The sequence below is a fragment of the Leptodactylus fuscus genome, chromosome 5, assembly GCF_031893055.1.
Source record: "Leptodactylus fuscus isolate aLepFus1 chromosome 5, aLepFus1.hap2, whole genome shotgun sequence".
In the NCBI taxonomy this organism is placed as follows: Eukaryota; Metazoa; Chordata; class Amphibia; order Anura; family Leptodactylidae; genus Leptodactylus; species Leptodactylus fuscus.
Window position 1 is genome coordinate 59,085,003 of NC_134269.1, and position 12,810 is coordinate 59,097,812.

The 12,810-nt window shown below is 40.7% G+C and overlaps 1 protein-coding gene across 1 annotated transcript in view; it reads right to left on the reverse strand.

The window, feature by feature from the left end:
* ST8SIA2 (ST8 alpha-N-acetyl-neuraminide alpha-2,8-sialyltransferase 2) overlaps positions 1-11,837 on the reverse strand; it is a 187,899-nt gene extending 176,062 nt beyond the window's left edge. Inside the window, exon 1 of the mRNA XM_075273290.1 lies at positions 11,534-11,837. Coding sequence (XP_075129391.1) covers positions 11,534-11,631 — 98 coding nt within the window. The 5' untranslated portion in view covers positions 11,632-11,837. The remainder of the gene's footprint in view (positions 1-11,533) is intronic.
* Positions 11,838-12,810: the final 973 nt, after the last annotated feature.

The window sequence follows — 12,810 nt, forward strand, 5'->3', positions numbered from 1 at the left end:
TAACACACCAGGCACCAAAACTACCTGCACTTGCTGCTTTTAAATAGTGAGGACTATAGAGAAAATTCCATCTGTGCTGGAATCAGAGGAGCGGCGCCTATTAACAAATGCTAAGAACTTGAAATGGTGGGGGTGATGAAAAGTGCTCTTTAGATTGTTCAGAAAGCACCAGAATTTCATTTGTGCTATACTCCTGCATATGCTTATTCTCAATTAACAAACTGTTTTGTTTGTGAAAACTTTAAAGGGAACCTAATATAAAAAAATTCATTCATTCATGACTCAGGAGTCCAGTGGGAGGTGCAATTGTTCTGGATCGCCCATTGGACTCCTAAACCTAAAATAAGCAAATATTTAAACAAATAAATTCCAAGCTCTACTGGAACATTTCTAACAAAACTATATCAGCCTATTCAGTTAAATATATATATATATATATATATATATATATATATATATATATATATATATTGCCGGTAGACTAGAACAATTTTCAATGTCACAAAGTGTTATGCTTATTGCCGGGTCTGATCAACTAGTACATGGCACAAGGAAACAAAGTAAGACTCAACATGTCATGTGATATTCGCCCAGGCTCTGAACTAGTTAAAACCCAATCTATCAGTCTTGTCCACAGTTTTATCCTTAAGGAACTAGTTATTCCACTTGCTGTACACACTCTGCATACTAAATACAGTAAGACAGAAGAAGGCAATGTGGTTAAATTTCCTTCATGTTGACTCATAATTTTTTCAAGGAGTCGAAGTATTTTGTAAAGAATTCAAAAAAGTAATAGAAACATACGTGATTGGATTATCTGAATAGACAGCATTTTTATATTTGTAGCAGATTGTAAAAACACTATATTGAATGTGCCTTAGAAACAGGAAAAGACTCTATTATGTCTGAAGCACAATTTAAAATAATCTTTTATTTAATATAATGTAGTCTAGAAGAAGAAAGATGTTACTTCTTCATTTCCTGAGCAGCAATCTCATGACAGGCGCCTAGCCACCGCTGCTTACACTACCCGTCACTTAGAGATTAGCAAATCTTTTTTAACAGTCTTGGATTACACGGCAAATAATGTAATAAACACTATTGAGGACTAAAAATAAGGATTACAACAACTGTGCAAAGCTTTAAGCATTACACATCTAGAAAATAACATTCTAGGGTAGACAACAGGAGATAATGAATTAAAAGAATGACATTGTGGATAAATTCATTTAGAAATTAAAGGGATTCTTCCACTAAAACACATTTTTTTCTAGTTAGCACGTCGGAATAGCCTTTAAAAAGGCTATTCGTCTCTTACCTGTGGAAGTACACTCTGTTCGGCGAAGATTGCCGAACGTACTGCGCATGCGCGAAATTGCGGTCCCAGCCATAGTGCGGGCACCGCAATTTCGCGCATGCGCAGTACGTTCGGCAATCTTCGCCGAACAGAGCGTACTGCGCAGGCGTCCGACAGTACGCTGAAGAAGCAAGGGGAGGACACCAAAGACCAGAGAGGCGGCGCTGCGGTCGGTTTTCAAGCTGCAATGGGGACGCCCCCATCGCTGCGAGAGAACTAATTAGCATACCGGTACAAACCGGTATTTTGAACGAACGGTGCGGCGGAGAGCACTTCCACAGGTAAGAGACAAATAGCCTTTTTAAAGGCTATTCCGACGTGGTAACTAGAAAAAAATGTGTTTTAGTGGTAGAATCCCTTTAAGTGCTATGGACAACTTTGTATAATTTTTTACTGAACTGCATTTATTTCTCAGCTGTTCTTCTTTTGTGGCCCTCATGTGTTCACATACATTGCAGGCTGCTCAATTCCATTTAGAGTAAAATCATCAGACAAGGCATCCAACCATTCTATAAATGGTAGCCCTTATCTGTTCTCTCCCCAAAAATTTTTATATACTGAAATCTTTTCAATTTAAAGAGGTTGTCCCATCCCAAGGATCCTATCTATAGTGGTAGCTTATGTAAATTGAAGACTTTTCCTAAATATACTGCTTTAAAAATTCTGCTTTGTTTGTCTGCTATGTGACCTTATTCCTCCCATTGTTTACACAGTTTTGCTATAACCACTGACCTATAGGACAAGTGACGTCACTTACTTAGTGCTCTTGCCGGCAGGACAATCATTCAGCTAATTGCATTTTGCTGATAAAGCCGAATTTGTTATCTATCTATTTAAACTGACAGATAACACTGAGTCCATTCTGTACAAGCATCTGCATATTATCTGATCTGCATAAGTGTTGTGTGTCCCATTCAGAAAGAGAGAGTAGGGGGGAGAGAAATACAGAAAGTGAGCAGAAGACACTGCAGGCAAAGCTCTTGAAACACTGAGATGGGAAAACTCCTTTAAGTTTGTTTTATTTTTCATCTTAAGGCTTAGGCCCCATGGAAACACAGCTTTTTTTGTTGCAGATTTTGTTGCATTTTTTGAGCCATAGCCAAGAATGGCTACAAAACGAATGGGAAATGTATAGGAAGTTCTTATGCTTCTTCTTTTTGCTTAATCCACTCCTGGCTTCAGCTCAAAAAAAGGTAACAAAAAAAGCTGCATTTCTACAACGTGGGGCCTTACCCTAAAGATTCTTCAGGGAAACAGAGATAAAGGCTACAGAGTGGTTTTCACCCTGAACAGGACCAGGCAGCCTACAATGCTTTAGAACACATGGAGGTTGCAAATGTGTCTAGAATTCTACTGAGGTTTGGAAATTCAGATATCTGGAGGGTTACCAGCACAATATGCAAATGCATGTCCTCTTGATTAATTGTTCTATGTGCATGAGCCTGTGCACAAGAGCAATGAATGTCTTCTTTTCAGTCATCTCCAAATTGTGTACTTTTCATAGAAGCACTTCTGGGCACTGGGCTTAACTCACAATGGAAACAGCAGCTCTTTTGGTGACCTACAGAGGAGTACTAAATGTATTTGGTTCCAGCTGCTTATATACTGCATATAATAACATATAGTTAGTAACATAATTCTAAGCGCAGAGTAATCCGTCCTATAGGTTCATGTTTGCAACTGAGCTCCCAATCTTAAATAGAAATTCTATTAATAAAAATAAAGTATAGTGAGTATAACTGCTGATTTTATTACCTCCTTTGGGACTCCCTGGGGCCTGAAGAGACCCCTGGATATAATAATTTCACTTCCAGTTTCTGGGCGATGACTTTTAGGTTGGGGTCGAATTCAGTTCAAACTGGTTCACTCTTCTTTAGTTATCACTAATATTATGTGGTCCACTAGTTATGTTATGGCTTCTAGGTTAATAGGTGAGCCTGCTGCGACCCTTGCAGCTTCCCAGAATGGGATCTTGTGTACCCTGTTTTCCATGACAGCAAGACAAATTGAATAGGTCAGCAACTGCACATGCTCACTGCTAGTGAGTTGGCAATCCCACAAAACTGAATGGAGAGGCTGCACATTTCTGTGACTGCTGCACCCTTAAAGTGGACCTTTCATGTCCTCAGACACACGCAGTTTATATATATGGCTAGAAAGTCAACAGTCCACTGTGGCACATAACTGGAAAGCCGACAGCGCACTGTTTGCTTTCTAGAGGTACATAAAATCACAGGTGCTTGAGGACATGAATGAAGGGTCCTCTTTAGAAGGAACCTGGCTGATTCTTATTGATGGAGAAAACAGACACCGGTCCTCTACTCTGGATCCCCACTGATTTCGCAGTTATCACCTATTCAGTGGATAGGTAACAACTAGAGATGAGCGAACAGTGAAATATTCAATATTCGATATTCATTTCGAATAGCCCCTCAATATTCGACTATTCGAAAGAATATCAAACCCCATTATAGTCTATGGGGAAAAATGCTTTGTTTCAGGGGAAGCCACACTTCGACTCAGGAGAGTCACCAAGTCCACTATCACACCCCAGGAAATGATGCCAACACCCTGGAATGCAACTGGTACAGCAGGGGAAGCATGTCTGGGGGCATCTAACATGCCCAAGTACCTGTATTACACCACTATCTCGTCCGGATCCCTGTCAGCTTGCGATATGCAGGAGCTGACTTTTTCCCATATGAATGCATTGACCAGCGTTGACTGACCGAATGCCATACAGAGTACAGCATTTGGCCAATCGACGCTGGTTCTGATGGAGGAGGCAGAGTCTAAGATCGGTCACAGCATTCAACATTGTGGTCCAATCCCAGATGTAGCAGTGTTGAGTGCACAGGTGTAGCAGAGCTGGCCAAGCGCTGAGCTCTGCTACACCCGAAATGTAGCAGAGCTGAGTGTGCGCTGAGGTCTGCTACACCAGAGATGCTACACCTGTGCGATCAACACTGCTACATCTGTGATCGGACCATAATGGAGACTGTTGTGGACCGATCTTAGACCGCCTCCTCCGGCAGAACCAGCGTTGATTGGCCAAATGCTGTACTCTGTATGGCATTCGGCCAATCAACGCTGGTCAATGAATTCCTATGGGAAAAAGTCAGCTCCCGCATATCGCAAGCTGATAGAGCCCCAAAGAGCTGTTTGAGTAACATTCCCACCAAAATAAAGGTAATCCCTAGCTAACCCTGCCTGTACATCTAACCCTGTCTCATAGTCACATAGTTCACAATCTCATATGACCCGAATCTGAAATCGACCATTCGTATAAAGTGGAGGTCACCTGATTTAGCCAGTCAATTACTTTTTCCTGTTCCACCTCCCCTGCGCAGATATTGGTGGAGGGGAAACAGATTTATAGTGTGTTTGCCCCGTGGTATTCGATTGTAATCGAATACATCGAATGGCCTGATATTCGATCGAATATCAATTCGATCGAACGCCGTTCGTTCATCTCTAGTAACAACTTGACATTACCAGAATTCTCCTTTAGCTACCTATCACAAAAATACCCATATAAACTAGGAATTTCATGAAAACTTATTTAATCCATGATTATGTTTTTGGAGCAAGGGAGGAAACTGACGTAACCCCTGCAAAAACTTTTAAAATTAGTTCTATGCCAGGAAACCTCATATCTAAACATGGTCTGACTTTGTGCTACTACATTTATGGTGGAAGTATTCTGCGAACAATAGCACACAAGGCATGCTCTAATTTCCTAATATACTCAGTGCTGTAATTCGTTCCCAGCATGATGATCTCAGGGACCATGTCTACATGGGGCAGTGTTATTTTACGTCATGTACATATGGATAGAATATCTACAAATCCCTACAGACGCAGCCCAAGTGTTTGAATGAGAAGTAATACCCCTCCCCCGGCAGCACTGGTCCCCTAGAGTTTGTTAGTAAATTAGAACACATTTTATGCTCTATTAAGTCTGTTTTATGTCCTCACAGAGAACCTTTTCAGATATTGCTAGTAAAATATCTAACAAACTTCTGTGTATGTGGAAATTCACAGCCCTAAGATCAAAGTAGCCTTAGATTTCTTGAGTATAGCTGTCCACAAAACTCGCTGGGATGATAGAAGTGATAGCATCTATACGTTTATGTCTTATGAACAGTAATTTATAATGGCCCCGTACAAACTCTGAGTAATACGCTACCCATAAAAGACTCTGGGGCCCTACTGTGCCTCTGCCTTCATTTTAACAGAGCTTCTTTCCTGTAAAAAATGATAGAAAAAAAAAAAAAAAACTTTCTCCAGCTTCACTGAGAATAGTCCTATAATAAGGAGCAGCATGATGGTGCTACACAATGCACAGAAAGTCACAGGTGTAATCTGCAGGGCTGTGGCATTGGTGAGACTCTTCTATTCTTACTCAGCCAAACTCCGACTCCTTCTCTGATTCCAACTTCTTAATAAATGGCTGACAGCTATGGTCAGCCAGAAGCTATAAAGCTCCTCTAATTCATTGAAACAGCAGAATTCCTATGAAAGAAAATATACAACAAACTAGACATCAAATTAATTATACAATATTAATAATGGTATAATATAATTAAAACGTATTATTCATTTTAGGTTGAAGCCAGAGTCAGAGTCGGTAACCTGTTTCTGACTCCACAGCTCTGGTGGTTTCACTCCAATACAAATTTTGTAATGTAGTCCATCTACAATGTACCTTGCTATGGGTATCTTCTTTTCTTGCCTTTGGGTGCCTGGTTAAGAGTGCTGCCTCTGTGCCCCCTATAGCTACTCTCTAGCTGCACCTAAAAGGATTTTCCCATCTCAGTGTTTCAGCAGTCTGCCTGCTGTCACTTCTTCTGACTTCCTGTATTTCTCACTCCCCCCCCCCCTCACAGCTTGCTGAACAGGACACTATGAGGTATCACAATACTTATGCAGATGAGATAATGTGCACATGCTTGTAGAGAATGGACGCCATCTGGAATCTGTGTGTTTACATAGAAAGATAATAGACTTGGCTTTATCAGCAAACTGCAATTAGCTGAATTGATTGTCCTGCAGTCAGAGCAGTGAGTGACGTCACTTGTCCTATCACACAGGTCCGTGGTTATGGAAACGCTTTGTAAACAATGGGAGGAATAATTTCACATAGCAGGAAAACGAACATTGGAAAAGCAATATATTTAGGAAAAGTCTTTCATTTATATAAGCTATCAGTATGGATAGGATCCTTGAGATGGGACAACCCCTTTAATGCCTACAAGAATTACTAGTAGGGACACAGAATACCCCTATAGAGGCTCTGTGCATATGTCTGTGATGTGTTCATGAAGCATATGATATTTTGAACATCGCTCAAATGAATGAATCATGGTGGACTAATTCATGGAGGGCGTCCTTCCTTTCCTGTACGGAAGTCACTAACTCCCCTACTCCTCAACGCTCTCTGGGATTTTGGTGCCTTGTGTGAGAAAAGCACACAAATGCATTACAAATGTTTGTCATTGTCACTTGTAGCATCACTTCAGGCTCATTCTAAAAAAATAAAAGCCTGATATTCTTATAAACCTAAGCAGCGTTTTAGATCTGTGAGCAACATAGGAAAATGATGCAGAAATCCCAGATCTTCTACCTGTTCATATTCCATCCATGAAAGCCAAAAAAAGAATAGCGTAAGCGTAAAAAAGAATACATCAACCAAAAACAACCTGAAGCACGAAATAGAGTAAAAAATATACAAATAATTTTATTAATAAATATCCAAAAATATAACAAAATATGTATAAAACGGAAAGACAGACAAGGGAAAATCCCCCACGTGGCAGTTGAGAACCGTAACCCTCCCACGGATGAGGACTGAAAAGAAAACCCCAAATAATTCCAATATGCCAGAATAGGAAAGATGTTTAACAAAAGTCCAGACATAAAGTCACTATCAAGCACTATATTATATTACATTACACACTAGCCAAGGGTTAAATAACCCCAATAATGGCTAGTAGAACCAAAATATGTCAAATAATGGCTATATAAGTGACATAGAATCCAAAATGTCCCTAATGTCCGTGGTGACCTCCATGCGGGAGAACAAATCCCACCCCATGTATGAGACCTTGATGGCACTTGGCAGCACTGTAAGTGACCGTCTGCTTCACCCCAAGTGTGAGAAGGAGCGCTATCACAAGTCCTTCCTTCCAACCGCGACCAGGCTGTATAATCTACATCAGACCAAGCGAAGATCACTCCGCACAGAGAACTAATCATTATGAATGTCCTCCTTCTTTCTTCTCTGTTCCTTAGCTGCTATGGACTCCTAGTATATCTTTCTCAGCATATATGTGTGTCTGCTACTTCTGTAATATTTACTGTGTATTATCATGTATCTGTATTACTATGCTGCTGTAACATACTGAAATTTCCCCACTGTGGGACTATTAAAGGATTATCTTATCTTATCTTAATGGGATCACTAATACATACCCATAGGTGCAGACATATTTTCTATTCTTTAAGTATGGCAATAAAGAAGGGGATATTCAGTACATCTCCAGTGGGGTGGAAAAACGCCTGACGCGCGTTTCGCCTGCACTCGGCTTCGTATCAACTACTATCAACTACTGAATACTATCAAGTTTTTTGTTTTTGATCCCATTTGGGACATTTTGGATTCTATGTCACTTATATAGCCATTATTTGACATATTTTGGTTCTACAAGCCATTATTGGGGTTATTTAACCTTTGGCTAGTGTGTAATGTAATATAATATAGTGCTTGATAGTGAGTTTTTGTATGTAAATTGCCTCAGTAGTTTTTGAATGAGCCGTTTTTATCAATATGCTAATTAGGTTATTGGTGCGCAGGAAGTTGTCAGCCAGTTCTCCTCTCTATGCTGTGTGCTATGTATGAGAGCAGGAATAAGGAGTCAGCAGCAGCAGCCTGTGCTGTATATACAGAAGACAGTGCACGAAGAGACTTCCAGGGTGCATGGAGAAGCTAATTAGCATATGAATAAAAACGGACTTATTCAAAATCTACTAAGACAATTTACATACAAAAGGTAGGTGTGGAATACCCTTTCTAAAGGCTATGCAAGGATGTGATTAGTTGAAAATGACATTTTCCAATGATAGAGCCCCTTTAAATAAGAAGCCTTAGCTATCCAATCCCTTGTTGCTTCTGTACTACGGCTCTGATGCTACCTTCCTCACTTTGTTTCCAGCACCGTAGTGAGACTGGTGCCACAGCAATGTTGTCCATGACTGCCCCATGTAACAACCGATGCCATTGATTGGAGCGATCACATGAGGTTGTTGAGAATGTCATCACTACAGCACTGGAAACTAAAACTGGTGGGATGTATTGCAATGGCAGTGCTGGAGTAATAGGGGATTGGACAGGTGGATAAGGCTTCCTTTGTTATCCTATAACACTCCCTGCCTTTACCTGAATTTTGTGTTAGATCTATCCAAACATAAGGAAGTACGTAACCATACACTTCCACATACTATATTTGGATTTGCCTCTTGTTACAGGCATCACCCTCACAAGAAGACAATTCCTTATAGAGTTCACTGTCACGGATCACCCCAAAATCCACTATAATAACATGCAAATAAATGCAGAACTTAGAAACCAATTCTTTGGTCCCTAAACTAGGCAGCAGTTAGCAGCAGCAGATAGTGAAGCCCATTAATGGGCACCAATGCTCCTAAAGCCCGTTTCTTCTCATTTGCATAGGATAAAAAGACAATTTTTACAAGAATGGAGTCCGGAATAAGAAATACATTACTGTAAACTGTGCTGACAGCCCTACAAGGTACTGCGATTAGTTTATCTCTCAATTTTGTGCTGACAGATTCCCTTTAAGCTGAAGTGGTGGGTAGTGTAAAGGGATTAAGGCAACGTCATCTGTCATACAACTATACTACAGATATTCACTTTCTCTTGGATGCCAAATGTATGCAGCTCTATACACTGACAGATATGTTTGGAAGCCCTTAAAACAAAGTATCCACTTGCCATACATTTTATTTTTGGAAGTTCCCTAGTTCCGGCTTTCTATTCATGGACCAAAAAAAAAATCACAATGAACAAACACTCCCCATAGGCGAACCCTGCACTATAGAGACTTGTGAAAGGACAGATAATGATTCTAAATGCAATTAGACTAATATGTAGATTGTTATCAGAAACAGCGGGAATAGACATGAACTATACAGAATCTTCTTACCTAGCTGAGCTTTATTCAGCTGTTAGACCTCCCAGCATGAAACTATAGACATTTCAAGCACCTGAAGATCCTGAGTTATTTGGAAATAAAGTGAATTGTATATAGATGTGTCTGCAATCTTTAATATTGCTTCTAGCCACCATAGAAGTAAATAAATATCAAAAAGGTCTCAGTACTAAAATGTTACAAAGGTTGTTTGGGAAGGTGAAAAAGCAAAATATAGACAAAAATGGCTTTTTGAAAGCTGCACTTTCCGCTGCTATAAATGTCAAGCAATACAGCCAATTTTACAACCCTTTAACCCATCCAAGAGTTACCCAAAGAGCATTCAAAGAACAAGAACTTGAGAAGATATCTAGAAATATAAAATAGTTCTGTGTCTACAGTTCTGCAGAGCAGTAACAATAGGCAGATGAAGTATTGATACGTTATTATAAGTATATTTGGGTGGACCAACCTAACAGTCCATGGAAAATAAGACTGTGGCTACATGGAAGCTTTCTCCAGCCCCGGAGATATATAGCGCGAGTTGTATGTAACACAGTGCACATCTCTGGACTGCACACTTCCCCATTCTAAGAAGCGAGACAGTACAGTATGGGAATGTCACACATGCCACAAAGCAGTATAGTCTAATTCAGGGATCAGCAACCTTTGGCACTCCAGCTGTTGTGAAACCACAACTCCCAGCATGCACACTGGCTCAGCTGTTCACAGAAGTCCTACAGAAGTGAATGGAGCGTTCTGGGAGTGTTGAAGATTGCTGACCCCTGTTCTAATGTATGCTAATATAAAATTCATTGATATAAGACTGAAAATGAGCGATTGCTCTTCTCATCCTATAAGTATATTTTCTTTGCTCCCTTGAGTCTTCTTAACATTTACAAGACGCTTTAAGGAGCAGTCTAGGTTTTTTTGTTATAATGATCTTCTACCTTGTATGAAATGTTGTGGTCAGTTACACTGTGAATATAAATGACCCTTATCGTGAAGATCACATTAAATGCAAAGCATGAGAACACCACAGAATAAAGATACTCAACACACCCTGAAGATACCAGGAAAAGCTTAGCTCATCCTGAATGCTGTCCAATATGGATTCAGACACGTGTAATGCCAGCCATGGGGGCAACTCACCACACCCCACGCTGCACAGTCCTTCAAGACTCTAGTCATCATATTCTTATCTAAATTCCTTATTCCACCAGTCATTAATAGCAAGACTAAGGGTTAAAGTTTTTATATTACTATCAGCAACCACAGTTATCAAAGAGGCAATGGAGACAGGTACAGCAGGTAAGAAAGAAGTATTGTATGTACAAGACACATAGATACAAGTCTATAATAAAGTGCAGTCCTTTCTCCTCTACCATGCTGCTTGTATGCTACACTAGCTCTCCTAGTAATACATGTATGTTGTGTAGGGCTCAGCCTGGTTGTGCATTCAGGAGGCTTGTATTGTGTGATATAAGCACAGCTTTGCATCATAACTATTGTTTTCCAGCATCCAGTGTTTTGCATTAGGAGCTCTGCCTTGTCTCCAAGGCATGGTCCTGCATTAAGCACTGTGCTTTCCAACAATATGTTGCATTTGTATCAGGAGCAGATCATCCATAGCCTATAGCAGCTCCATCTCACAACTCCCAGGTGAGGCTTCACATTCCCTATGTTTATATTACTACTGAAACATAAGTGAATAGAAATCTGATGAAGTCATCAGTGATGTCTATATCTATAGCTACAGCCTATATATACCTGGGTACAATGGAAAAGTAGTGAATGACAGCAGGCATAGATGCAGCTTCCCTGTGCATGAGGGGGTTAACCACTAGCCTGTATTCTAAGGAAAGCATAAGAGTTAAGCAAGAGCCAAGCTGAACTATGAAGACAAAGAAACTAGATCACCAGGAGCTCCCTGCTGCTCTATGTGAGGGGGTAGTCATGTATTTACCCGATTTCTTCCTCCAGCTCAGATATATCCGCCAAGATAAGGAAGACCACCAGCAAGGTGACAGTGGCCAGGACCCAGCTCCTGAAGTCCGGATGCATAGCTATTGCAGGTCCAGGCTAGCAATGTAAATGATGCCAAAGAGCTCTCAGCACCAGCAGCAGCTCCACAACTGCTCCAAGTCAATCCCAGCTGGCTGCAAGCACAAGGCAGGCAGGGTCTCTCTCTGGTTATTCCTCCTCCTGTGATGTGTGGATGTGAGGATGGTGGCAGATCATTGTCACCTATCATCAGAGTACATGCTGCTGTTCTCCCAGACTGAGAAGGAGAGATAGATGCAAAGTACTGACATCCACTGGATGACACACAGATCCTCCCTCTCTCCCCCTTCCCTATTGCTTAAAGTTAGTGGCAGAGAAGAAGTCCTCACCTGGGAATGGTCCTAGGCAGGAGACTGGGGAGAGGTGCTGTACATGAAAACCATGGCTACATTACACTAGGGAGGGCATAGAGTGATGTATGCATAGAGCTTCATAGAAAGAGTTGGGAAGCAAAGGGTTACACAGCATTTCAGCAGTATACAGGTATCATGATGTTACTGGTATACACTGATCTGAGTATGCTATATATGGGTGTCTCAGGTATAGTAGTCACAGTGGGCAGTAACTTTAGAGTAAGCCATCATGTCTTGTAATGGTCAGTGGGAATTGTTCACACTTTGACAGTTAGGTGGTGGCCGCACAATATTCCCATTGATTTCTATGGGAGGGAAATCTCCCAAGTCTAATCACACAGAAGTTGCATCAATCACTACAAGCAGTGATTGATCTCCATAATGGTTCCCATTCCTTGTCTCACAGATGTTGTGCAGCAGTTATGATGTGAAGAGAGACTAAATCTTTCCCCAGGTATCCCACTATTGCAATGTAAAAATTAATGTGGTAAATTCACACAATCCAGTGCAGGATCCTGGTCACCATAATTACAATTATAAGGTATATTGAGAGGTTGGGGGGCAAGTATCAAGTAATGAGTCATAGTTGCTTACAAAGAAGTTCTGTAGCAGCTAGGTCATGTGTTCATTCCTGCAAACCTGCAGTCAGGGGCATTGCTAGGAATATTTAGGGGCACATTCCAGTATTATACAGTGATACAAGCCACTTGAAAACATTGGTGACAGCTTCTAAAACTCCTTAGCTTTGGAAAATACCTAGCTAGGTGAGTGTGGCTTGAAGAGAACCTGTCAGTATCAGTACATACTTTCATTCATCACTACATGA